At 38.1% G+C, this 24,846-nt stretch overlaps 1 protein-coding gene across 2 annotated transcripts in view; it reads left to right on the forward strand.

The window, feature by feature from the left end:
* AKAP6 (A-kinase anchoring protein 6) overlaps nt 1-24,846 on the forward strand; it is a 292,127-nt gene that overhangs the window by 98,388 nt on the left and 168,893 nt on the right. For both annotated transcript variants that reach the window (XM_087747148.1, XM_087747149.1), the window contains exon 4: nt 4,629-6,410. In XM_087747148.1, the coding sequence (XP_087603274.1) occupies nt 4,629-6,410 (1,782 nt within the window). The remainder of the gene's footprint in view (nt 1-4,628; nt 6,411-24,846) is intronic.

The raw sequence follows: 24,846 nt of genomic DNA on the forward strand, positions 1-24,846 counted from the left end.
TTTTAATAGTTAGGGTAATTAACGGTTAATAAGAGATACCTTAACGTGTAGAGGATTCTTCATTTGCTCAAAGTCCTAAGATTAGGATAAAATCCTTTTGTTAGGATTAGATACATTTACAGAAAGAGGCCCCTAGATCAGTGCAGTGAGATTCTGTGACCTGCGTTACAGAAGAATTCAGAAGTCCCTTAAACATGTCCTGAATTTCAGATCACTCAAGTTTAAAGAGAATGTGCATATTTCTCTGCTCCCTGTTGGGTTTTATATTTGTCTTTGACACAACAGAGTGGGTGGTCCTGAAATCAATACTCAGATATGCCCAGGCCCACCTTCCGCACCCCCTCTTCCTGATGTATACGTACCTGGTGCTTCAGATTCAGTTTCTGCTTTGCTGTTGCTGGTAAACCTTCTCTGGCCGGTCTGAAGGAAATCCACCTTTGTCTGAATATCCAGAGTGGTGAATTAGGCTGAAGTCATTATTTTATGACATGAGCGTGCTGATTTCAAGACATAAGGAAGGGGCAGATTCAGACACTAAGAAACAGGAAATGTGCCATCTGGATCTGATTACAACTGCTATAAAAAACATCCCTCCAATACAAGGGAGGACTGACTGGGGAAGGATAGATTATTTTTCAGGGGGGAAAAAACATGTTGCCAGATAGGCTTATATGGTAATAAAAAAGACAATATATCCTGACACAAACCTTTTTTTCCACCCCAACTAAAACATAAATAATATTTGATGTAATTAATGGTTAGCAATAGCAGGGACACAATATTAATATTAAGTTTCTGCTCTGTTGTTTGAATAGGTTCCCAGAAATTGCTCTACAGTTTTTAACCTTGGAGTATTTATTAAAGCTTTTCATTGGGTATAATGGTAGTGGCTTTATTGATGAAAATAAATAAATAAATAAAATGTAGTGTAGAGGCAATTGTATCTACTCTTACCTACCTTTTTTTTTGGTGTTTTCCCCATATCCTTTCCCAGATAGGACTACATTGTGGGACTAGTAAGTGCTTCGTGATGCAAGTGTTATCCATTAGGGATTTTCATGCATAAGTGAATAGTGAGACTGTTTGAGCAAACCTAAGAACTTTTGCCCATACAGATAACCGTCCCTTGGAGAACCATTGTCCTAATTTTCAGTACTCCTTGGGGATTATGAACTGGGAATGACAGCGTATTTTTTTCTCCTAAGATTGAGAAGTCATCTGGTTTGTAATGAATAGAAGGAAAACTTTCACACACAACAAAGACTTCTATTTTGGAATTCACTACCGTAGGACACTTAGAAGTGGAAAGAAGTTCAAAAAATAAATGTGAAAAGTAATCAAAGATAGGAGGAATTATAACCTCCAGATGAGGAAGTCCCTGTGCTGCTCATTGGTAGAAGCTGGGAGTGTGGGTAGAAATGTTGTGTGTGGAAGGGCCATGTATGTATACCCATGTCTTATAGCTCAGCTAGCAGAAAATGTTTAGAACTGATGCAGAGACAGGATACTGGGCTAGACGGAAATCTGATCTAAACCAGTACAGCAAATGCTATGCTTTTCTGTAGTCCATGAACCTATCACTTCACAAAATGTTTGGCTCGCTCCTTAAGTCAGCTGTCTTCTGTGTAATGGTGAAGAGCAGTTTGGCTGCCAATGTTAACTGAGGAGCTCCATGGAAGAAGTGACCTGCCAAGGTTTCTTTCGTGTTCAGTGAGACAGTCTCATCTCGTTAATGTTCACTACTCTCTCAGTTCATAGACTGCACAGTCAGTCACAGTGCCACTGTCCTGCCTGGGCTGTATTTACACTGTAGCTGTAACACACATAAATGCACAAGCTAGCCTCAACGTAAGGAACAGGGATAACACTGGTAGAGCAGCTACCAAAACATGAAAGTGTACAGCACAGGCTGTATTGGCTTGGTTGAGAGCCCAGCTCATTAACTGGGCAGGCAGTAACTGTGCTTTCGGCTATCTCAGCAGTGCCATACTGAATAAGGTGCCAGCAGGAAAGGGCACACAAAGTTTCATGGCTTGGAGGAAATAGAGGAACCAGTGAGACGAGCTGCCTGCCATGATGGAGATGCCAAATTAAGAAAATACTTTTTTTAATAAAAATCTTTGGAAAGGTAAGATTTTGAAGGACCATTTCTCCTTCAGGAATTACCCAGAATTAGATAAGAAGGAAAGAAAAATAGGTTCTGGGCAGCCAGAGTTCTGTCCAGCTGAATCTAACCTGTGAGTTTTATTTCACAATTGATAAAGCCAGGAAAGGATCAATACAAGGCTATGTTAAATACAGTGAATCCTGATGTTCTCAAACAGCCGGTAAAGTCACAAAATATCTTACAAATTAAATTAGCTGATTTGAAAGAGTAAAAAAAAATGCAGAATCGTGCTGGTTTAAATATAAATACAAGAAGGTATTTGAAACAGCCTACAGAGGTTTACAGGAAGCATTACTATGTGAAAAGGGACAAATTTTTTGAACGAAGGTATTCCTATTGGTAGCCATGCAAATAACTAAATGTAATATTTTTCTGAAATAAAAACAATAATAAAAACATGGTAATACTGGCATTAAATAATGCTCCTCCAAAGCACACATTTAAGAGGCTGCTTGGAAAATGACCAAGCAAGATGGTTTAATGCATGTGATTGTAAATTTTATTAATGTTAATAAACACTTTTTTAAGAGATGAAGCAATGGAGCTCATTATTCAGGAGAAATGAAGGCCCTTAGGGCCTTGGAAAGGGTTTTGATTTATATATGGTTTTACAGTTTCTAATATTTTCCTGAGATTAGAGGGAAAATGCAGCTGTAATACTGATCATTGTTTAGTCATTATTTTCCTTAATAAATGCAGTTCCAAAATATAAATTTGACAGATTTATAGAAACTTCCCCTTTTAATTCCAGACTATTGACAATGTACAATTTGTGGCATAGGTTCTACATCTGGATAGAAAGTGCTGAATAAAAGATATTTTCAGTGTCCAAGATTATGGTTGATAAATAACTTTCTAATCTGTCTTTTCTATAAATAATATTTTTAGCTGGAGGATTTTTTATATTTTTACTTTGAGTAATGCAAGTGGTGTGGACAGAGTACAGGGCTCAAACATTATATGTTTATAGAAGATGGCAAACAATAGCCTTCTTTATTGAGACTATTCTTGTTCAGACCAAAATCCAAGTGGTTTATCGTGAGATGAAGAGGTTGGGGGGTTATTGCACCTTCTTCAAGCATGATGCCTAAGGTCCTTAAACTATGGGTTTAGGCAGTGTAGTGAGACAAGCTGCTCCAGAGGATAATTCAGACAGGAACCTATTGCAGATACGCAAGAGTTTCTTTAAAAAACTCTATTATGAAAACCAAACCTGGTAGAAGGACCAGTATACTGATTTAGGCACCTAAAGTTAGAATCCCAAAACATGAGTTTCTGCACTTTATGATGTTTTTAAAGTAGTTTCTGTAAGCATGTGAACTAATGTTGGCTTTTTTATTTTTAATTTTGCTTTCCAGTTTCTTTTGTCCAACTGACATCTCTGCCAATTTCTCTTGTTCTAGATAGTTTCATTGAGTTACTTAAGATGTACACCAGTGTAAATAAGAACAGAAATTGTTTCAGAATTATTTAATCCTACATTCAGGTTTCAAATTACGTGCTGGGATCTGGAAATAGTTGAGTTCTGCCTAGATGTTAGAACATTAAATCATCTACTAAAAATACACTTATAAACTGTTGACTAAACATAATTTTTCTGTGATTGTTATCTGTCAGGCTGCTATTGGATCTTAATGTAGTCAGATTTTTTTAGTGTCACCAAAATATTTATAAACATTATTTTGACTTTGATCTTAAAGTCTTATTTGCCACCTGAGATAGTCTCCTCCAGATAGGTCTGTGTTTCTGAGAATGAAGGACTTCCATTGAGAAAATGCTGACACGGGGACAGGGCAGGCCAGAGCTTTAGGGTTCCCGACTATAGTTTTTTTTCCATGAGCTGTTCTCCATTTGTACTCCAAATATCCAGCAGATAAATTCTCAGTTGATAATGCTACAGAAAAGTGAAATGTAGTTAGCAACCTCTGTCTCATAAATATGGGAAGAAATGTCTGTCATTGCTAGATGTTTCTTGGAAAAAACATTCTGGCAACCAACTGAAAGATCATAGAGCAGCATGGGTTTCTGAGAACATAAGATTAACAAGGTGGCTGATATACACAGCAGTCCCCAAGATCCCCTCCCTCCTGTTTGAGGTAGTTAACACAGGAAATACTACTAGTCTGTTGAATGGAATTTCTGAGTCCCCCCTACAGAGCAGGTAGAACTGAGAGCAGAATTTAAGGAGCAGAATACCAATACCAAAGTGAGCTGCTATTTTTAGGTAACTTGCTGCACCAGACTGAAACTAAGCATTTTTCAGTTTACTGCCATTTTTAATTCACAAATACTTTAGAATGGTTTGCTCATCTCCAGGGTATTGCAAAAATGGGCAGGTCAGTGATGAATTCTTTTCTAGATGTTAGGCAGTGAAACATAGAAGCTGATAGTTCATTACTTTGTATGTGCTGTGTATGAAAATTAATCTCCTAAAAAAGTACCATTTCTTTGTCTATTTCAGGACCGTCTTGACTCTTTAACCGAAATTGATGATTCTGGACAGTTAACTATCAAATGTTCTCAAAATTACTTGTCACTGGATTGTGGTATTACTGCATTTGAACTATCTGACTACAGTCCTAGTGAGGATTTGCTTGGTGCTCTGGATGATATGACCTCCAGCCAAGGGAAAGCAAAATCATTTGAATCCTGGAACTACAGTGAGATGGATAAGGACTTTCCAGGACTTATCAGAAGTGTGGGTTTACTTGCAGTAGCAACTGATTCCATTGCTTCCCAGTGTAATGAAGCATTAAATGAGAAAGAAACCCATGTACCTCTTTCAGCAGAAGATGGAGAAGAAAGCAAAGACAGGGAAGCACCACATGAGCTCTCGCTATCTCCTTCTGCGAACTCCTCTCTTTCTAAAGGACCTTGTTCTGAAGATGGTGTTTTACCTGCTGACAGCAAACCAGTTTCCACATTAAAGAAATCAGAATGCAATCTTCCACAGCACACCAGTGAAAAAATCAAACACACTCACTGTGAAAACTCAACACCTAAGAGATCCATAAGAGACTGCTTTAACTATAATGAAGACTCTCCTACGCAGCCTACTTTGCCAAAAAGAGGTCTATTTCTGAAAGACGATGTGTTTAAAGATTATATGGAAGCCAATGATTTAAAAAGGCAAATCTCTCAGATAGTTAAAAATGAAATGAGTAGAAGTACACCCTCATTGTTAGATCCACCAGACAGGTCCAAGCTTTGCCTAGCTTTACAGTCACCCTACACTAACAGTCCATCTGCAGTTAGTCAGTCATACGATTGCTTAAATACAATAGGTGACAGAAATCTAGAGTACACAATAAATAATCACTTTAAGGATAGTCCCATAAGTCTAGGGAAGTCTACTTTCTACACCTGTAAAGAAAAATCAAAGCACAAGAAGTCTCATGATGCTCCAGAGAAAGTGAAAGCTGGCAGAACACCTGGAGGTATGTGTAAAACGGCTCCACCAATACAAGTCAAAAAAAGAGGACGTTCTTCTCTACAAAATGGAATTACTTCTCATAACTCTCAGTCTCTGGAAGAGACGGAAACAGATTCTTCTGCATCATCAGATTCTTGTAACCAGAGAGACCCAAATGGGCAATCACACGGTAAAACTGAGCCTTTTAGTTCACCAACACGTAGCCAAAAGAATGCTTCCTCAGCTGGTTCTGAGCTTACCAACTCATCACCTCTTCTACTGAGAAGAAAGAATAATAAAAGCTTCTCCTCAACACCAAGCTATACTCAAAAAAAAAGTGATGGTGAGGTCTGGTATGGATCTGATGAATATTTAGCACTTCCTTCACATCTCAAACAGACTGAAGTATTAGCTTTAAAACTAGAAAATTTGACAAAGTTGCTGCCCCAAAAGCCCAGAAGAGAAACCATTCAAAACATTGATGACTGGGAGCTGTCAGAAATGAACTCAGATTCAGAAATGTATCCAACGTACCAGACAAAAAAGCACAAAAAAATGGGTAGAATTTCACCAAGCTCTTCAAGTGATATAGTATCCTCCTTAGGTGACAGTATTGAATCTGGGCCTCTCAGTGATATTCTCTCTGATGAAGATCTTTGTATGCCTGTATCTTGCATTAAAAAGTACATCGAAGAAAAGTCAGAAAGGACTGCTGTCACTCAGCCCACTGAGAATGAGACTTCTGCCTCAAATAAATCAGCTTTAATTCATCAACTGATGCAAGACATACAACATCAAGAGAATTATGAAACCATATGGGAAAAAATTGAGGTAAGGCAACAATCCTATGTTCTTCTGCTGTGTTCATGATAAGCCTATATATGGAGATGGAGCTGTGGGCAGGGGTGGAGCTGCTTTCTTGTTTTCTTTTAATGATGAAAATAGTCTCATCTAGTGACTGCTAGAAGTAGAGAACAGCAGTGATCATTGTAATTATAATAGACCGCAGTTAACTAGCTATACAGAATTTGTCTACATTATTTTACTTACACAAATGCCTTTAAACTTGGCAAAACAGTATTTTAGTAATAGACCTTCTTTTTGCCAAGATCAGGTACACTGTAAGTTATTTTTTGCATTAAGTGAAAGATAAACATTGGAAAATCAGGGATCTTTGTTGTATTTGAATGAAGTTATACTTAATATCATCTGCTTATTTTCTTTATAAAAAAGAATTGCTTTAGTCCAAGAACAGAGGAATCATTTTCTTGATTCCTGTCGTATGATGTATAATAACTGCATTTCTTTTTAATCAACTCTCTTCCCTTGCAGTGATTATTTCCCCTCCAGTCCTCCAGTGGAACTAAGCATAGTATCTTATTTTTTTTTTCTCTCTCTCTCTCTCTTTTTTTTTTTTTTTTTTTTTAACTTAAATAATCCTTCCTAAATAATGACAATTTAATAGTGCAATATGCTGGAGCAATAATGGTAATATACTATCCCATTAAACTTCAGATGAGATAGGATTTCTTTCTTGGCTTCTGACACCACTTCTTCAGAATTAACTATTCTTTATAAAGTGGAAATGTTTGCAGTAGTTAACACTATGAGAGATCTTTTTGAAAAAAAAGATAAACATTGGAAAGGGAGGTGAATTTGAAGGAATAATAAAATAAGGACCTAGCAATCTCAGTCATATAATTATTAGCTTCCATTCATAGCAAATTTTTGTTTCACTTTCCTGATTGGTTTGTCTTCCTGGCCACTGTAGAGGAGAACTCTTCTTCAGAAAATTTCATGACAGTCTTCAATATAGTTTAGTAAAATGGCTGTCAGAAAAGAAAGCTCCAGCTCTACTAGATTTCAAAATCCTTTAAAATTCAGGAAATATGCATTAAAAGGGTGATCTTGGCATCTAAATGCTAAATCTGCTATCTGCATTATCTTCCGTGTTACCAAGCTCTGTAAGAGCTAAGAAAAAAGGAGGACTTAGTTTTATACCTTCGGTAAAGGCTTCTTACGATGTGTAATTTCTTTAACTTTTGAAGACATTGGAAGTATTATGACTAGCAGAAAAGTAGTTGAGCTAGAGATATTTGAGTATAAAGTTAGGGTAGAAAACACAGAAAGAGAAATTTTTTTCTTAAACAAAGAAGGGAGCAGCAGCTGTCAGCCTTGAAACAGCTCTAAAGGGCAGCGCTTAGTGATTCAAGTTGTTCCCTCCATGCTGATGGGGTTCATCTTCTGGACTCTGATGAAAAAACTGTCTTCATAAATGTAAGCTGTTTCTGTGCTTACGTTTATGTAGTGTTGAAAATTAGTCCAGATGAAGCTGACAGATAGAGCCCTTCATTCTGTGCAAGCAACAAATCCCATCAAAGCTGCTGCTTGTGAATACGTAAGATGCTGTCTTTCAAATGGTACTACAAGAGCCTGTTTAAGGAATGGAATTGTTGAGGGTCTAGGGACCAGCTCCCTCCACTAGACGCTGACTAGCATCCCTTTAGCAAGAAGCAGGTGGCAGAGAAACATTTTGCATCACCCTCTCAAATCATCATGTGTATTTTTCTCAAACTTTTTGAAAAGGTAATTCTCTTTTTGGGGGGTCATCTGTCTTTGTGTGATTCCCTGCAGCTGCAGTTCAGTCCTGACAGGATGGAGGAATAAGAACCAGCTGTAACAACTGGCTGCAGCTGTAAACACCTGCTTCCTCTCCATACCCATCCTCTTCCCACCTCCTCTGGAGAGTGGATTGAGCTCCTGACAGCAATTAAAGGTAGTTAGCTGTTCTCCGGCCAGAGTAAACCCTTCTAGCTAGTGATTACAGCTGCTGCTCTTGTCCTTGAGGAACTTTGCTACTGCTGACGCTGCTTTTTCTACAATTTCTTAGTGTTCCTGGTTGTGATGAATGTTTGGGAAGCGTTGATCATGGAGTTTGAAAATAATCTTATGAAGTATGTTGTGGGAAGGGCCTCAGCGTAGAAGGGATTTAAACAGGAAGAAGACCAGATGCAAAGAGCACTGCTAGGAAGAGAGAGAGCTCAGAGATCCAGGCCCTTAAAAGCAGCACACAAGAAAGTTTTCTATTTATTTCATGCAGAAAGATCTATGCTAGCTACATTAAATGGCTTGAAAGTGTACTTCTTGAATGGTGAATAACAATAACTAAGAGAAAAGTTTTGAAATATTTTGCAAAGCAATTATAATACTTGGCAGTGCTAGGTTAACGGTTGGACTTGATGATCTTAAAGGTCTTTTCCAACCTAAACGATTCTATGATTCTATTATAATGTTTTAAAGAAATATAAGGTTTTTCCAATCTGCTTATTTACCTGAGTTTTTCCATTGCTGCTAGTAATTATCTCTTCTGCTTGTAAGACTAGTAAAGAACCAATTTTTCACTACAAGAGCTCTTACCAAGGTAAATTCTGCCTCAGTAACACTATGGTGCCTTGCTGAGGTACTTTAAATTGATGTAAGTAGTAGAAAAATAGAAAATTCCTCCCTTATGTGATGTTATGAAGTATTGTAAAAAAAAAAGACTAACTAAAAATACCATACCCGTGTCATAAGTGAGTCCTTTCTTTTGCTAGATCTCCTGTTTCATAATTCCCTAAGCAGAGTATCAAAAGTGTGCCATTGCTTTTTCAATTATCGTCATTTGGCATTTACATTAATCCTGTTATTTAATAAGAAGTCTCCAACTCAAGAAGGAGTTTCCTAATTGCATGAATACATGTCTTAGCAATAATTCAACACTACTTTTGTTAGCAGTAGTTTTGTGCTGAAGAAGTCAGATCTCAAAATGAGAACTTAATTAAGGATAGAAGAAGCATGCCTATGCCCATTAGTAATCTAGTTACACTGTTGCAAATGTCTAGCCTAATGTATTTTATTTATTGAGATTGTAAGACAAAACTAAAATAACTCAGTTTTTCATTTTGGGATAACAACAGCTTAGAAATGACTGGCAGCCTCAAAATCATTGAAAGTCATATTTTAGCTAGGTAATAGGGCAAACAAGGATGTTTCAGGATTTTATTATGATGGGAATAATTTTGAATTAGTATAAATCTGGTAATACCTTGATAGTAAGCAATTTGTTGAACATATGCTAAAGCATTTATTGGAAGCCTTATTAATTTCTCAGTTATATGGAGGACAGTCCTGTGAAGAAGCTGATGTAGTTTTTCGTACTTGCAAATTATGCAGATGTCCTTGCATGGGTATTATCATGCTGTTAATCTATCTGTCTACCTACAAACAGAATTCTGGTTGACTGGTCTATTCGCTATTACATACGATCACTTTCTTGCTTTGCAATACATATTGCATACCCTTGCCGTATTTTGCCTTGCACTGCAGCTAATTCTTTGGCACACGTTTCTTATGCTTTTAGTACTGGGTATCTCCATTCTGGGTACATAACAATTTCTGTGGCAGTTCCTTGTATGTTTCAGAAATTACTCTTTGGAGTTAAATGTGAGAACGAGTGATACCAAATTCTGAATGTTCCTCTTATTGTTATAGTATAGTTCAGCTTTTAGTAGCTACCCTAAATGTATTTTTAGAATGCAGATTAAGCTCTGTAGTTTCTGTTATACTAACTGGAGGGAAAAAAGATATGACTACATCATTCTCACAGGTAAAGAGTTCTTTGCTGTAAGAAGATGGACGATTTACACTTCTCCTATGTAACGCTAGGACTCCATAGTATCAGTTTCAGAATGCTTTAAGGTTTACTTTCTGGAAGAAAACTACGTTTTCCTTAAAATTATCGTAATAATTGATTTCTCCCCCCCCCCTCCATTTGTATGTGCAAACTGAAAAATCAGAAGAAAAAACTGATCTTGGGCTGATCTAATGACAATACATTTTCAATCATCTTGTGTGAAGAAAATAATAATAATAAAAAAACTTGTTCAGACATTTTTATTTCCTTCTCTAGAAAGCAATACTAGACTGACTATACTGACATCCTTGTGCTGTAATCTGTGGTCACTGATAATCCTGTCTACTTGATTTTTAAGGGCATTATTACAAAGGGTAGAAATGTAACCATTTGCAAGACACTCCATTTAAATGAAGATGTGTTTGCTTTGCAGGCCCCAGGGTTAATTGTATGGAGCAAATTGCCGATTTTTTCCTGTTATACAGACTTATAGCTTGTTTTATCGCAGGTTCCATTTCTGTAAGAGGCAGCTGGATTTCCTCTGCAAGAAGTAATTTGGTATCTATCGATCCCATCTTTTTAGCTCATCACATTTCATGAATTTGCCCTCAACTCCATTGGCTCTCTATTTTGTCTTGGCACCGGTTACCCACCTTCTTGATGTGCTAAGGGAACAAAATAATGCTGCTCTCCATGTTTTTCTGCTGTGGTTTAGAGCATGCCTCAGGGATCCTACAGCAAAGAGCCAGATAAAAGATTTTGCTGCCTTCCAGGACCCAGTCAGGGACCCCCTCACCCTCGTGCAACCATTTATCCCCTCTGAACCCAGGATGCCTCCATGGAGCAGAGATTAAAGACCCCTTTTCCAAATTATTGGAGTAATGGGAATAATTTTCCTGTCTCGGAGGAACTAAGGATCAGTGCAGTCTACAAAGGAGAGTTCAATATCAGAGCTAAACTTGTTAGTGGGACAAATAGCTTGTGTGTTTGGGTAGGAAAAATTTGCATTTTTAGAGGGTAGTCACAAAAGGTGACTAAACGGTAGGCTTCTGCCAATGGTTAATGGACTTGGTAGAGCAAGTTTGCATTGGAGATACGGCTGGGAGTCCATTTGGGCAGTGGAGAGCCAGTTGATTAGAAAATATTTGGAGAACTGACACAAAGGGGAAAGAATTTATATTGCTTAGATTGAAAGGGGACAGAGTTGCTTCTGGGCAGAGAATGGACTGAAAACACACCAGTACAGTTAAGGCAGAAGCTGGATTGCTTAGGGGGAAGCAAAGTTTATTTGTGTTTGGAGGTAGTTTTCATCATTAGGGGGAAAAGCATGCATAGAGGACAAACGAAGTTTGGGCTGTGGGGCTAAGGTAGCGAACAACTGATAGGAACTGATAATGCTGATGGGACTTGGTAGCAAAGAAAAAACATAGAACCGAAATCAGTAATGACAGAACAGGCGGAAAAAGCAAAGATAATCAACAGGGAACATGACTGGCTTACTTTGGATTACCAGATAAAGGATTTTTGAAGTGTTGTAGTGCTCCCCTCAGCCCTCCTGCTTTCAGTGACTTGGTAACAGTGCTTCTAATACACTCTTAAAATAAATAGATTGCATATTTTTCCTAATAGATAGAGTGCTTGCCAAAAATTGTTCATCTCTGTATCTTACTTATACTGCTTCATACAATGTAGATTGAAATACTGCTCTTGGTTGATGACCAGTTTATAAAAAACAATAAGTGAAAGAGGTATCAGATCCAGAAATTCCTTGGCAACTCTGCAGTTTTCTCAGCAGTCTTACTACTTTGTGCAGCATAATTGAAAATGTCACTTCACATTTTGTACTGAGAGTCAAGTCTGTGCTTTGTTGTTTTGAGTCTGATGATACTCCCCTACTTCAAAAGCCCATCCCTCAGTTTTCAAGCTGGTTAAACTATTATTAAGCAGTAATGTAGTATACATATGGAACTCTCACTTTTACTCAAATCCTTCTTTACTAGAAGATGATATTGAAATACAGTGAACCCTCTGTTCCTCCAAAACACTTAGTTCCTAGCAGTTTGCTTGAATTTTAAACAGCTCCTCCAATTCTTTGGCATTTGCTTTACCACAAATAGTCTGAGCGAGTTTGTCACCAGCAATCTTCGCAAAAACAGCAACTTCTATGTAAGCTGTGCAGATTCTGAATTTGTAACTTTACATCTAAAACTGACTGCAGGAATTATGCTTCTTTAATGAAACAGATCTATTGTGAAGCATGTGCTTGTTCAGAACTGTTTGAATTTCCAATGTAAAGACCTCAGAATGATTTGGCAGTAAGCAGTTTTAGATCAGGGTTTTTTTACATTCAGTATTTGGCAAGTTATTCCAAATAATTTTTGGGAAAAAGAGAGAGAAGGAGAGAGAGAAACAGAAAAAAACCTGCTCACAAATAATCTTAGTAGCATTGATTTGAGGGTATGTCTTTACTAGTATTTAGAACCGATTGTAAGCGATATGTCTACATCCAATGCTTGGCTCACATCTGATGTGAGACATTTGGCTGCAAAAAAGGCTCCCAGTTCTCTCTTGTTGTGTACATAGTTGGATACCACATCTTAGCTCAGGGATGGCTACTAATAGCTTAGATGAACCAAGGAAGAGCTGCTTTTGCATACATGATTCTGTGAGCCCTCCTCTTCTATTCTAATACAGTCACTCAGATCAGCTTTAAGTGACCATTGGCTTTACAACCCAGAGTCATGTCTTAATCAGCTGTATAAAAGACTAGCCACAAGCCTGTACCAGAGCCACCCACATTATTTATTTGTGAACTGGAAACTTACTAGAAATTGGTCAAGTATTATTTCTTACCTGCTGGATCTCTGCTAATAGGCAAAAGGGTGCAGCAGAGCTGAAGATGGAGAGAGGGAACAGGAAAACTGTAAGAGGTGGACTTCCTGCTCTCACTGTAGCAAAGGACAGGCTCGAAGGTGAACAGTGGGTGCCAGGTGACCTACCTGGAAAGCCAATAGAGGCTCCAGATTTAAAAGGGACACAGCAATAACTTAGAGAGCCAATTAGTATCGACTTTAAGATGATCTTATGATTGACTCCTTTCTATCAGTGCAGAGACAATCTTTACTGCCTGGGATTGTTTAGTGCTTCCAGTTCTCTGATGGAGGTAGAGAAGGGCACTCAGAAGCCACTGAAATAGGTTTGGAAGCTTTCAGTGGCTTCTGATGGAGGTAGAGAAGGGCACTCAGAAGCCACTGAAATAGGTTTGGAAGCTTTCAGTGACAGCACTAGCTTTCAAAACACATACAGAAAGACTCAAGTTGCTACTGGGAATTTACTTTAAGGTGCGTATGGCGGTTTAAGAGGAATCTTCTTGTGTTGTTCAGGACTGAATCCTCTATAACTGCTGTCTTATAGGGTGCAGGTACTGGGGAGAGGGTGATTTGTAGAGTTTGAGATAACATCTGAGCTACACTGTTAACTAGTTACTGTATCGATGTTAGAGCTCCTTGAAGTGGCACCATTATTAAACAGAAAACTATTGTATTTAAAATTGTGTTTTCTAATATTCCCTTAAATATGGTAAACATGTAGAGGTGAAAGAGAATGCTCATCGCTTTATATTTTCATAGTGATATGCCTTTCCCAATGTTTTAAGGTCTAGCTGTCCTGTTACATAATATACTTATGCTCTTAGATACTTATGTTTTATGTATCTTCTGCGTGGAAGTACAGGATATTCCAGAAAGATACAGTATACCAAAATCACCATGCTCTATTCTAAATATTTAATTATTTAAATAATACATTGCCACTAACTTCTACCTAAATCAAATTCCAGTCTATCTACTGTTGTTAACACATCATTGCTTTAAAACGTGTACGTGCTGGAGATGAGTCAGAGCAAGAGAAATGTTCAAGGGTCTAGAGAGGATTGACCTGAGAAGAAAGATCAAGTCCACTTATGTAAGATTATTGTATAACTCCTCAAAATATGTTCACATCTTTTTCTTCTTGTGCATCTTTATATGTTTTGACAGCAACTGGTTTTCATTCCTTCATCCTTTCCAGTATGTTATGATCAGGAATGAAACATTAAATCATGCTGACTCTTAAATCATAGTTGTCATCATTAGGCATCAGAGTGAATATAATTTGTGGTAAACATGGACAGGAAACTGTCTCTCAGAGGCTTGTTTCAGACTGTCTGTATGCTTACGCAGGTATTTGAAAGTTATCTTGAAAGCAACCAGGAAGGCAAAAAGTTTTTTTCTCGTCCTTGCTTTAGGTTTTGGAGCACAGGTGATAATCCTCACAAACAGCTGAACTGTCCTTAGCAAATCGAACTGGAATCTTATCTGAGTCTTCCTTTATTGTTAGTAAAGACTTATTTTGAATGTTGATTCTCATGCAGGTCAAGTAAGGTTACCAGAATGAGGGCTAGATTTGCCTCTGGTTTCCCTTGGACAATGTTTGGAAACTCTCCAGGCTGACAGAGGGAGAACCAACAAGCAAACAGATTTTTGGTAGCAGACAGTGTAGATGTTCAAGTCACAGTAACTTAATATTACTAATTGCTTTTTCCCTACTGATGCCAGCATCTGACTACATGAATGTTTCCTCATTGTGCTCAAGGTGATTTAAAATGTAAATACTGCTGCACTATTAGCAGCAACTGAACTATAGCAGCTAGCATGAAATTGGCTCAAGTAAGTCCAAACTAGGGTCAATCTCATCTATGCATTGCAGTGCAAATCTCCTACAGCTCTGCTGAGGTACAGAAAACAAGAAAAAAAAAAAATAGTAAATTTGTTAGAAACAGTGAAGCTTCTGGGGTTAAAAATAAAGAATAAGACAATGAAAGAAAAAAGCCCGGGGATTGTTTTTATTTTATTCTGTAAACATATCCAAATTTGGGGGTGAAGAAGGTAACTCAGAATTAGGGTCTAAAGAGGGTGTAAAGGAATGCCCACTAGAGACCACTGAAAAAAAAATCTATTTAAAAGGGAGGGTAGATGAATTAGGAGGCAAAAGAAAAGCAATTAATGGAGGAACTAATAGTGACAGGATTTCTTTGGAGACTGCAGGTGAACAAGAATCAAGCACATAACAGGAGGCTAAATTAGGAAACTAGAGGAATAATAATGGAGTAAAGAAAAGAGACGAATCTTAATCTCTCCTCACTGCTGCCATATGTAGCGAATAGTGGCAATCACCATTTTCCCTGTTTTTAAACTCAGAAATCTTAACTGCAAAACAAGTTCATAGGTCAAAGAATTATAATATCTCTTGTGAGGTGACAGACTTAACCTCTTCTATCCAATTAGCCTTGAATAATAGGAAATGCTGAATTAAACGTTTTGAGGGGGAATCGTGGTCATTATATCTTAAGTCATGTCAATGATACAGCAGAGGTCAATATATTTAGCAGTTACCCACAAGCAAACAGCATCTGTTCTATTTTAGTAAAAAGTGGTTTTTTCCTTCATTTTGGAAAACTTTTAGCCATGGTGATATATCGCCCTCTTGAGGCCAGAACTTGTTACTGCACCTATTTTACAGAAATTTCATTTAATTTGCTTCTCAAATGAACGTGACTCAACTTTACAAACGTAGTTGTTAGAAGTTCAGCGATTAAATAAATCATAAGCTAGGATCTTTCCTTCTTATGAAGATCTGTTTTGCTTTAGTGTAGTCTCCAACAATTTTTTTCTATGTATTTTATTCCAACAAATTTAATGTTGACATACTGTTCTGATTTTAAAAAGTAATAGCATGTGTATGCCAACTATTAAACTTTAAAAAAAATATAACCTGCACGTGCACTTCTACAGATTTTGTGAAATATATTTAAAAAAATTAACCCTATCCTCTGCAAAAAACCCCAGATGTTGTCTACCTGCAAATATAACTGCCATTTTTATTATCATTTAGAGAACTATAGTTATGGTATTTAAATAAGCAGTGTCTAATCCTGCTTTGTGACCATCAGGCCAATAATATAGTGGCTTTCTTACTTTATCTATCACTTACTGGCTAACTTACTGAAAATATTATATAAAAAGTAATTAATTTAGTTTTATTTAAAAAGCACTGAAAATCCTGTGGAATTAATTTTGTGCTATTGGATAAAGGTATACAACTTGGCTAATTTAATTCTTTTAACATGATTTGTTCTTTGTTTGGGAGAAGGTAAAATTTTTGGAAATGCAAAAATCCCTGTTTAACTGAGTTCATGCCGTAGGGCCACTCTGATTTCAGGCTACAGGAGCAACCATGGTGTATGTATATCATGTGCACCTTTCAAAGAATTAAATGCTGGGGAATGAGGTTCATTTCTAGCAACTATGAGATCGAAGAGTAAAGAAATGTTGGGACCAGTTAGGGGAGGTGCCAGCACGGCTCCAATCGAGGGGCCTCCAGTGCTGCCCAGGGCATGTGCAAGGTAGCAGCTGACCATCGGCAGAAATAACAGCTGCACAAGGGCGTTCCACCCCCAGTCCACTGCCTGAAGCCCAAATACTCAGGGTATGCAAACCAAGGAATGATGGTCATCCATAATTGTCTATTTTTCAGAGCAGAATAAAGCTGTATACTAATATATTACAGAGGCCATTATATGGAAAAATTGCAAATGAAGATTAGTTTGTCTTTTGGATGCAGTTCATCTCATAATCGATACATACGTTAGCTGTAAAACAATCTGAAAATAAGGTATGTTGCCAACACAACATTTAAAATAATTATATGAAGAGGCAATACAGTACTTCCAAGTACTCTTACATCACTGTAAGTTTCTTCAACATCAATAGTTATATTGGCAGCATTTTTAGAAAAAGCGCATCAGACAACTAGCTTCACTGAAAATGAAGATACTGATTATAGACTTACGTTATCCACAGAGTTGGGATCAAGGTTGCTGTATAACGAATATTTCATACTGAAAGAAAGGGGACAGTTATGATCAGGAGATTTGATTTTAGGTTTGTGTGTAGAATAAATAATAAATTTGCGCTTACGAACAACAAGTCCTGAACTAATTTCTACATTTTCTATTCTAGTTTAGAGTTGCTCCGAGTGGACAAAAAAAGAAATTTAGGACTGTGAAATAGATGTGAATATACTGCAGCATTGTGCCACTATCCTTTAAACAGGACATAGCAACTCATTGTGGTGCCTGGTATTTTTACCAAAGACAGGCCCTTCTCCTGTGCTGTGCTCAGGGTCCTTCCAGAGTCCAGACACTCCTTCCAGGTGCTGCTGTAGAGTTGAAGTCCCCCTTTCTGGGAGTTACTAGCATCATCTTTCTTGGCTTGGGCAGATTTATTTGCTGTTCTTGTCCTTCCCTTGATACATCGCTGTCTACAAATTTCTGGAGACATTGTGTTTATACCTACTCCCTGGTTTACCAGCTGAGTGAAACAAGAGTATGTGACCTAAAAACATTCACACCTCTTAGCTGACCTCTGGATATGGCAAGTCTTTGACTTAGACAGGGTCACATGAGGGTATAATCTAAAAAAGCCTCAGTTTAGGATATTTGGTGCTGTGATACATAAGAGAAACTTAAAACTTATCCTGTACTAGAAGACGTTTTGGACACCTATCTTTATTCCCTAGCTGCTGCTTAGGCCTCTTGGATATTATGTAGAGCAGAAATGACTCAGAGTATTTTAAGAGCAGTGAGAGTTTCTGTGAGACATGACGAATAACAGGCTCTTTGTGAATAAATGTATTTTCAGAAACAACATGTTCAGTCCTAGTAGTATGATGAACTTTGAAGACCAGATTTGGGTGATCATTCAGAAGTTTGTACATTACTCAGCTTACTCAAAATATCACAGTTGCTGACCATTCCACTTTTAACTCTAAGAGCTTTTGCCTGCCTGTTTTATTCCCAATGACGCAGAGAACATCATATTTTTTTTAAAAGTAAATAAGAAGAACTATCTTGTCCTTTGCTTATATTTCTTCCTCCTTTATTTTCCTCCCTGTTTATGCCCCATTTCCTTATTGTCTGTTCTTCCTTCCTGTTTCTGTCTCATTTTCAGGGCTCTTGGTACCCTTTAACTCCTGTGTTTCTCCTTTCTGCTGCTTATACTATTCACACCATAGTTTGAATATTGTTTCCTCGGGAACATTTTCGCAGTCAAACTCAAAATTTCACACAGACTAGTGATGCTGAATGAGATGAGTGCTAGAAAGACGTGAATAAAGATTTACACTGCAGAGGTTTTGTAACAAAAGCCAGTACTGATTAGATCAGTGGAAAATATTTACTTTTTTAACCATTATATTGGTGTCTGCATAACCCAGTGGCGATAAAACTTATTCGTGTAAAAGTGGTGGGATTTTGTCTATATTACTTTCATCAGTTTGAGAGGCTGCTCTAGCTAGCTTGCCCAGGAATGGTTTTCAGGCGGTATAAATTGTCTCCACGAGAGGGCTTGCGCACGCTGCGTTCCAGCAAGAGCGTTCTCTCCCAGGCCAGGCTGCAGCTTCGCCTTTGCTGCTGCCAGCCGGCATTATGGCCTGACGTGGAACTTGAACAATTTGAAATATTGCCTCGAAAATAACTAAGATTCAAATTCGTATGCATGATAACTTAGGAGGCAGATAAGCAAAATTATTTTCTGTCATCTAGAACGTGAAGGCATACGTAAAATTTTTCCCTACAAAGAAGGATATGCTAATTTACTTATTTACTTGATTCCCAGCAGTGCTTTGAATCTCACATCACTTTTGAGATGCAGCACCGGCCTCCCATATTTTCTCAGCATGAACTCTGTCCTCACCTGAATGAATGCAGGAGGACTAAAACCTTATCTAGCTTTGTGGCTGTTAACATTACATCTCATGTAGGAAGCATGGCCACGTCAGTGTGAGAAGAGATCAGCAGCGATTTTGTGTGCCTGGCATTATTGCCATCAGAGCAGATGGCATCTCTGGAGGTTTACAACCAATCCATATTGCTGTTAAGTTCATAGCAGATGACGGATGAATCAGTGTTCCCTTTCCCCTCCCTTCTCTAGTCCTCTCTACTCTTGAACACTTGCACAGTCACAATGGTGCTGGCCTTTCCTGTGCTGCTATACAACATTCATATGCGTAGCTGTCTTGGCCTCAGGGCTATACGGATCTCTTCTCCCCAGCAGTGTCCTTCCAGCCCATGGATTTTGCTTTTGTGGTTCTAGGTGTTCACTGATCCTTCAAAAGGCTGGGGGAGATGTTACCAGTGGTGTTGGAAGCTTGTCTGCTATCTAAGAACATACCTCTCAGTAACAGGCTTTAGGAAGCATTTGGCTTACTTTTCCTGTATTTTTCTTTGCCCCACAGTCAATCTGCTGATACTAAGAATGTCCCTTTTTAGGTCTTCTAAGTTTCAAATAGCAGTGGAGGCCTTGTGGTAATTCTCTTAAATAGAAAGATGATCTTCACCTTGACCAAAAGGTAAGGCAAGGCATAGGGTAAAGAACAAATTATGTTTGTGGTACCATGGAAAGATTTAAGTAATCTACAGAGATACATTTAGGAATGATTCTTAATATTCAGATTACTGTAACCTGCTCTTTGTCTAGAAGCAGAAATGAAATCAACAGTCCCATGGGGGCAGTGAACTTTTTATTGCAGAATCAGGTTCACTGTCTTCAAATATCGTTATTTTTAATGGATTGAAAAGTAACACTTTGCATGCTTCTCTGTATCATGCTTTTTAAGCTTATCCTACCTTTATGGTTCTGGCTCTTTTACCTAGATGGCTTTAGGAAACTGAGAACTTGTTGGAAATCTTGTCTGCCATTCCTGCTTTAGTCGGAATACAGTATGGAAAAATAGCTTGGAAATGTTAGCAGAATCTGTTGATTTAGTAGTGGACCAAAAGGTATGCAAAAATTAAGATTAAGAGTACCCTGTCATCAGCTTTTAGGGACGAAGCTAGAACTGAGTTAATTTCCTAGGCTTGTAACAACTGTGCTTTGCTGTCCTCACTGTTTAAAGACTAGAAGTACTCTCAGCTCTCCACTGAAATCTCCCTGAAAAGTCAATATATGCCTGACTGGCTCTGCTTGACATAACTTTATATTTTTATATATTAATCCTTCTTGTTTTCCAGTATCAAAATGCATCCTGGGGACTCTAAAACCAGGAAAAGTCATGAGCCAGTGAACATCCTGTGCTACTGCTTTCCATTCTGTAACTGTATAAATCATGCCCGATTAGATAGATGCCCATTAGGGAAAATACATTCAATAGTCATTTCTAATTCTGTGTGTGGTAGTTGGGCACAAAGCCTAGAGGTGGCACTCATGAAAGATTTGTGTAATTTAACAGCTGGTCTTCAAAATGCTTAACAAGACAGTATGTAGTAGAAGATGGACATGTGTCTTTACACGGATGTCCACTAAGAAAAGTATGTGATCTTTATCTTTTCCCTGTTTGGAGGGAACATTTAAGTTGCACATTCTCATACACTGGGGTTATTGAGTAAACGTGGCACATCTTTAGCAGACAGCTGCTAAGTTCTATTTCTGAAGTGTTTGTGAAAGAATGTATCCTGAACTTCATATTAAGTATTGCCATCCTATTGATGCATTTGGTCAGTTTTATGTTTCTGTGAGGTCATTGTCTGCCACAGAATCTTGACGATATCACACAAAGAATATTTTCTATTGTGGCATCTTGGTTCCTTGGGGATCCCTAACATCTGTACTGCTAATGGTTTTATTGTTGCCTCTGGGTCTAACTCCAATTAAATTGACCGTGGCAGTTTGTTGCAGCCTCATCCTCTTGAGTACCTGGATTTCTTTGACTTACCTTTGCCTGTGAAGAAAGTGCACTTTTATCCTTTTGAAAATAAAGTCCATGGGCAGGAATGTGTTCCTCCTGAGACTAATATGCAAGTCCTTTTGTGGTTAGACAAAGGGTTTTCTTAATGCATTCTGTGATAGAAGTGCCCTTAGAGCCAGCCCATCCTTGCACACAGACCCTTCTGTGAGCTCAGTCTTTTTGTAAACTGGGAACAAACTTTACAACACTGTCTGCTTGCAACAAAATTGGACATTCATTTTTAAGCACACAGCCTCATAACCAATTCTTTTAAGAAGAGAACTCTTGTTTGTGTAATAAAAGGGAAGGTGGAGAGAAAAAAGGTCTGGGGTAGTGATTTAACAAGCAGTGTTGTCTGGTGCTTCCACCCTGAGGTTTGTGGACTACAGTAGGCTTTCCACTGTCATTCTTAACTACCACGGCAGATGATTTTAGTATGTTTGCACTTAATAGTTTGGCACGTCTCTTTTATTCTGATTTTAATCTTAGTTCAAGTCATTAGAAGGGCTTTGTACTTTCACAAATGCAACGACCAGAAGTGCCTTATGTATAAGCCAGCATGCATGTTAAATGGAAATGTTAGACTAATAAACTGAGCGGTGTTAACACTGCACAGCTTAAAGTTACAAGCCAAAAGGTATTGAAATAATTTTGCTCCCTGTGCCATGTAGGCACAGTAAATCTGCGATTTTTTTTTCCATAAAAAGCAAAACCAAAATTTGGTCTAGGATGAGGGCCATAAAACTTTTCATAATGGTGTTAACTGGATGCAGTTTCATCCTCTGTGTTTTATGGCATAATTTTGGCGATGTTAATGCTAGCTTCCTTAAGTGCACATATCCAGATTCCCCATCTAAAGGAATCTCACATCAAAAATATACTAAAAAATCTAAGATATTGCCGCTTTTAATGTACCAAAAAAAAGTTGCATTTTTTAATAGAGTAAAAATTCCACGTTTTCACTTTTTTTTTTTTTTTGTAACCATAAGTGTGCTCTCCCTTAGACTAAAGCTCAAAATTACAGAACTGGGCTTTAGTCTGTTTCCATTCTAAATGTGGTCTAATAAAAGCTGGATTTGTAAAGTGATAGCTGCAGCTGAGATGGAAACTTCCTCCTTTCTCATTCCATTCAATTAATGAAAGACGGACTTCAAAGTCTAAATGAGATCATTTGAAGTGCTAAAATTATTGAACACTAGGACTGTTTACTTTCCTATCTGACCAAAAAAAGAGCTTGTAATGTAAAAGTAAAATTAAACCACTGAAATGAAGTTAGGAAACTTTAAAAGTTCTAGTGCAAGAAGTGGTTTTAGCTTAGTTGAGAGGCATTCGTGCATAATTTTAAGTGACTCACTTGATAGTCACACATTTTTTTCATGACTGTGACAGTAAAAGCTTTTCTGGGCGGTCTTAGTTGTGTGCTGCTCAGAAAATTGAAATCCAATGAGAATATGTCTGAGCAACACCCCTGACAAGCTAAGAGAATATGCAGGGATATCATCAGGGACTGGAGCCTTTCTACAGTACCATAAGCACTTATATTGTCATCACTCGTTTTGTAGTTGTTATCAGAAGTTTTTAAGATGGTCAACTGCTCATTGTTTTGCTGACAGCCCATAACATTTCTCCTGGGCTCTACTTTGTCCTTTTTTGACCATGAGCATTGGCTGTGCCACCAACTCCAGGGGAGCACGAAGCTAGGGTCAGTGGGTACCAAAAGTCCTTTGATTGACTCATTTGTTGGTAGTAAGCAACAGCTTTGGGTTTGCTGCCACAAACTAGGAAGTGGGAAGTTAATGGATATCTATTTCTAAAGGAGGTTGGTCTTTGGCCAGAGATGGGGTGAGCTTCTGAAGATCAACGGGAAAGCGTAGGAGGGGACTGTGGAAGCTGGAGAGACACAGGGAGTGAGGGACTCCTGGGCCGTGCCAAGAGGCAGTAGTGGGGTGCTGGTAGTGAGCACTGAGGTGTGCTGAACAGTCATCGTGAGTAGGGAAGAATGTGCAAACAAGATCCAGCAAAACAGGAAAAAAGAATGGAGTCAGGCACAAACTGCTTGGGATGCCAAAGACTGCCTATTTCTGTGTTCATTTTAAGTATTTAATTTTTCTGACACACACTTGGGATAGGCAGAACACACACAGTCCTATTAAACGTAATGAATTGCATGTGAGACTTGTTCATCTGACCACCTCTGTAGGCCTTGCCGCCATGCTCCAGGGTTTCTTGTACTGGCAGCACACCACCACAGCTGCTCTCTCACTCTGTTATCCCACACGCCAGACACAACCAGGCTGCCTAACCCAAGATCCTTTGACCAGCTGTACTGGGCGCAGGGAGCCCTGCAGCCCTGTGCAGCAGCTGGGGGATCTGTATCTTTTCTATGCCCTTATATTTAACAGAACAAGGGTGGGAGGCACACTTCCAGGTGCACCCTTCCTCGGCCCAATGTCCACGCATACCTTTGGCCTCCGAGCTGATCCATCCCTGCCCTTTTTGGGTGACTCAGCAAGTGAATTCTCATGTCTTATGATTCAAAAAATTTGACTGTTCTGGTCATTAATGAGGAAGTCTCAGGATATTTAGTTAAATCCCATCAAATTTATTTTTAATTCTTCAGTTAATTAGTTAATTCCTTAATTCTATAGAACAATTGAATTAAGCATATTTTCATTCCATAAGACACCAAAGGAGGCACACTGAGTTACAGCTTTTTTTTTTCCTCCCAGTACTTAAAATTGTCTTTTTCATTCTTATCCATCCACAGCAAATAGAATTAGACCACAAAAAATAACTTTGTATGTGCCAAATTTCAAATGAAGCCATTTTTGCTCTAGTTTTGTTCAGGGATGTGTGATTAGAACTTTCTTCCTTTCCTTTCTTCCAGGAAAATCTGTAAAATTGTCATAAAACAAAATGGAAAGCTGAATCTTTTAAAGGTGAATGTTTGAAAATTTTCTGCATGGGGTATGGGAAGAGCTTTATCATTATTTGCAACCTTTACTATAGAAGTTGCTACAAATCATCCAGTAACAATCCAGAAGCATTTGTTTCTGTACTTAGCAGCAAAGAATAAGAATAGCTATATGCTGTGTTATGTAGGGGCTTGAGATTTTTTCAGTAACATCTAGCTTGCTAGCACAGTACAAAACTATTACATTTGCAAAACTGAACCAGCTGGTAAAAAGGCAGAGACTGGATTATACTGGTGCTTCTTTTTTTCTGTTCTCTCCCCCTCTTTTCTCCCTGAGGAATTCTTGTACAGTAATTTTTAGCTTCAATGTGGCTGACTAGGGGCTTTCAACTTCCAAGAAGTTTGATGGGAACTACAATAGTTTAATTTCCCATTACCAAAGCATGAGTTGGGTAAATTTTACAGTATTTTCATTATAAGTGCAATACTGTCTAGATCAGACCCTTAACTAGCATAAATCTACATAGCTCCACTGAAGTTTATACCTGTTGAAACTCTTTCCCACCTTAAGAAGGATGAAGAAAAAAAAATCTAGAGAAAGGAAAACATAAGTTCAAACAGAAAAAGCAGAAAGGTAAGAAGTGTCTAGGAAGGGGTGTAGAGTGTTTTCATGTGCATCTGTACAAAATGAAGAAAAACACTGAAAAATATCCTGTCTTTGTTAAAATTTGTCATCCTATGAATTTATTTCTTTCACTGAGTACTTCTGGATTTGGATTTAGGACTGCATATTAAGCCTCATCCTTTGTTTTGATATAATTTATGTTGTAATCTGTTTTTTTTCAAAGCATAGTTTCATG

The sequence above is a fragment of the Nipponia nippon genome, unplaced genomic scaffold (assembly GCF_047370975.1).
Source record: "Nipponia nippon isolate SJK-2023a ecotype South Korea unplaced genomic scaffold, ASM4737097v1 scaffold_11, whole genome shotgun sequence".
NCBI lineage: Eukaryota > Metazoa > Chordata > Aves > Pelecaniformes > Threskiornithidae > Nipponia > Nipponia nippon.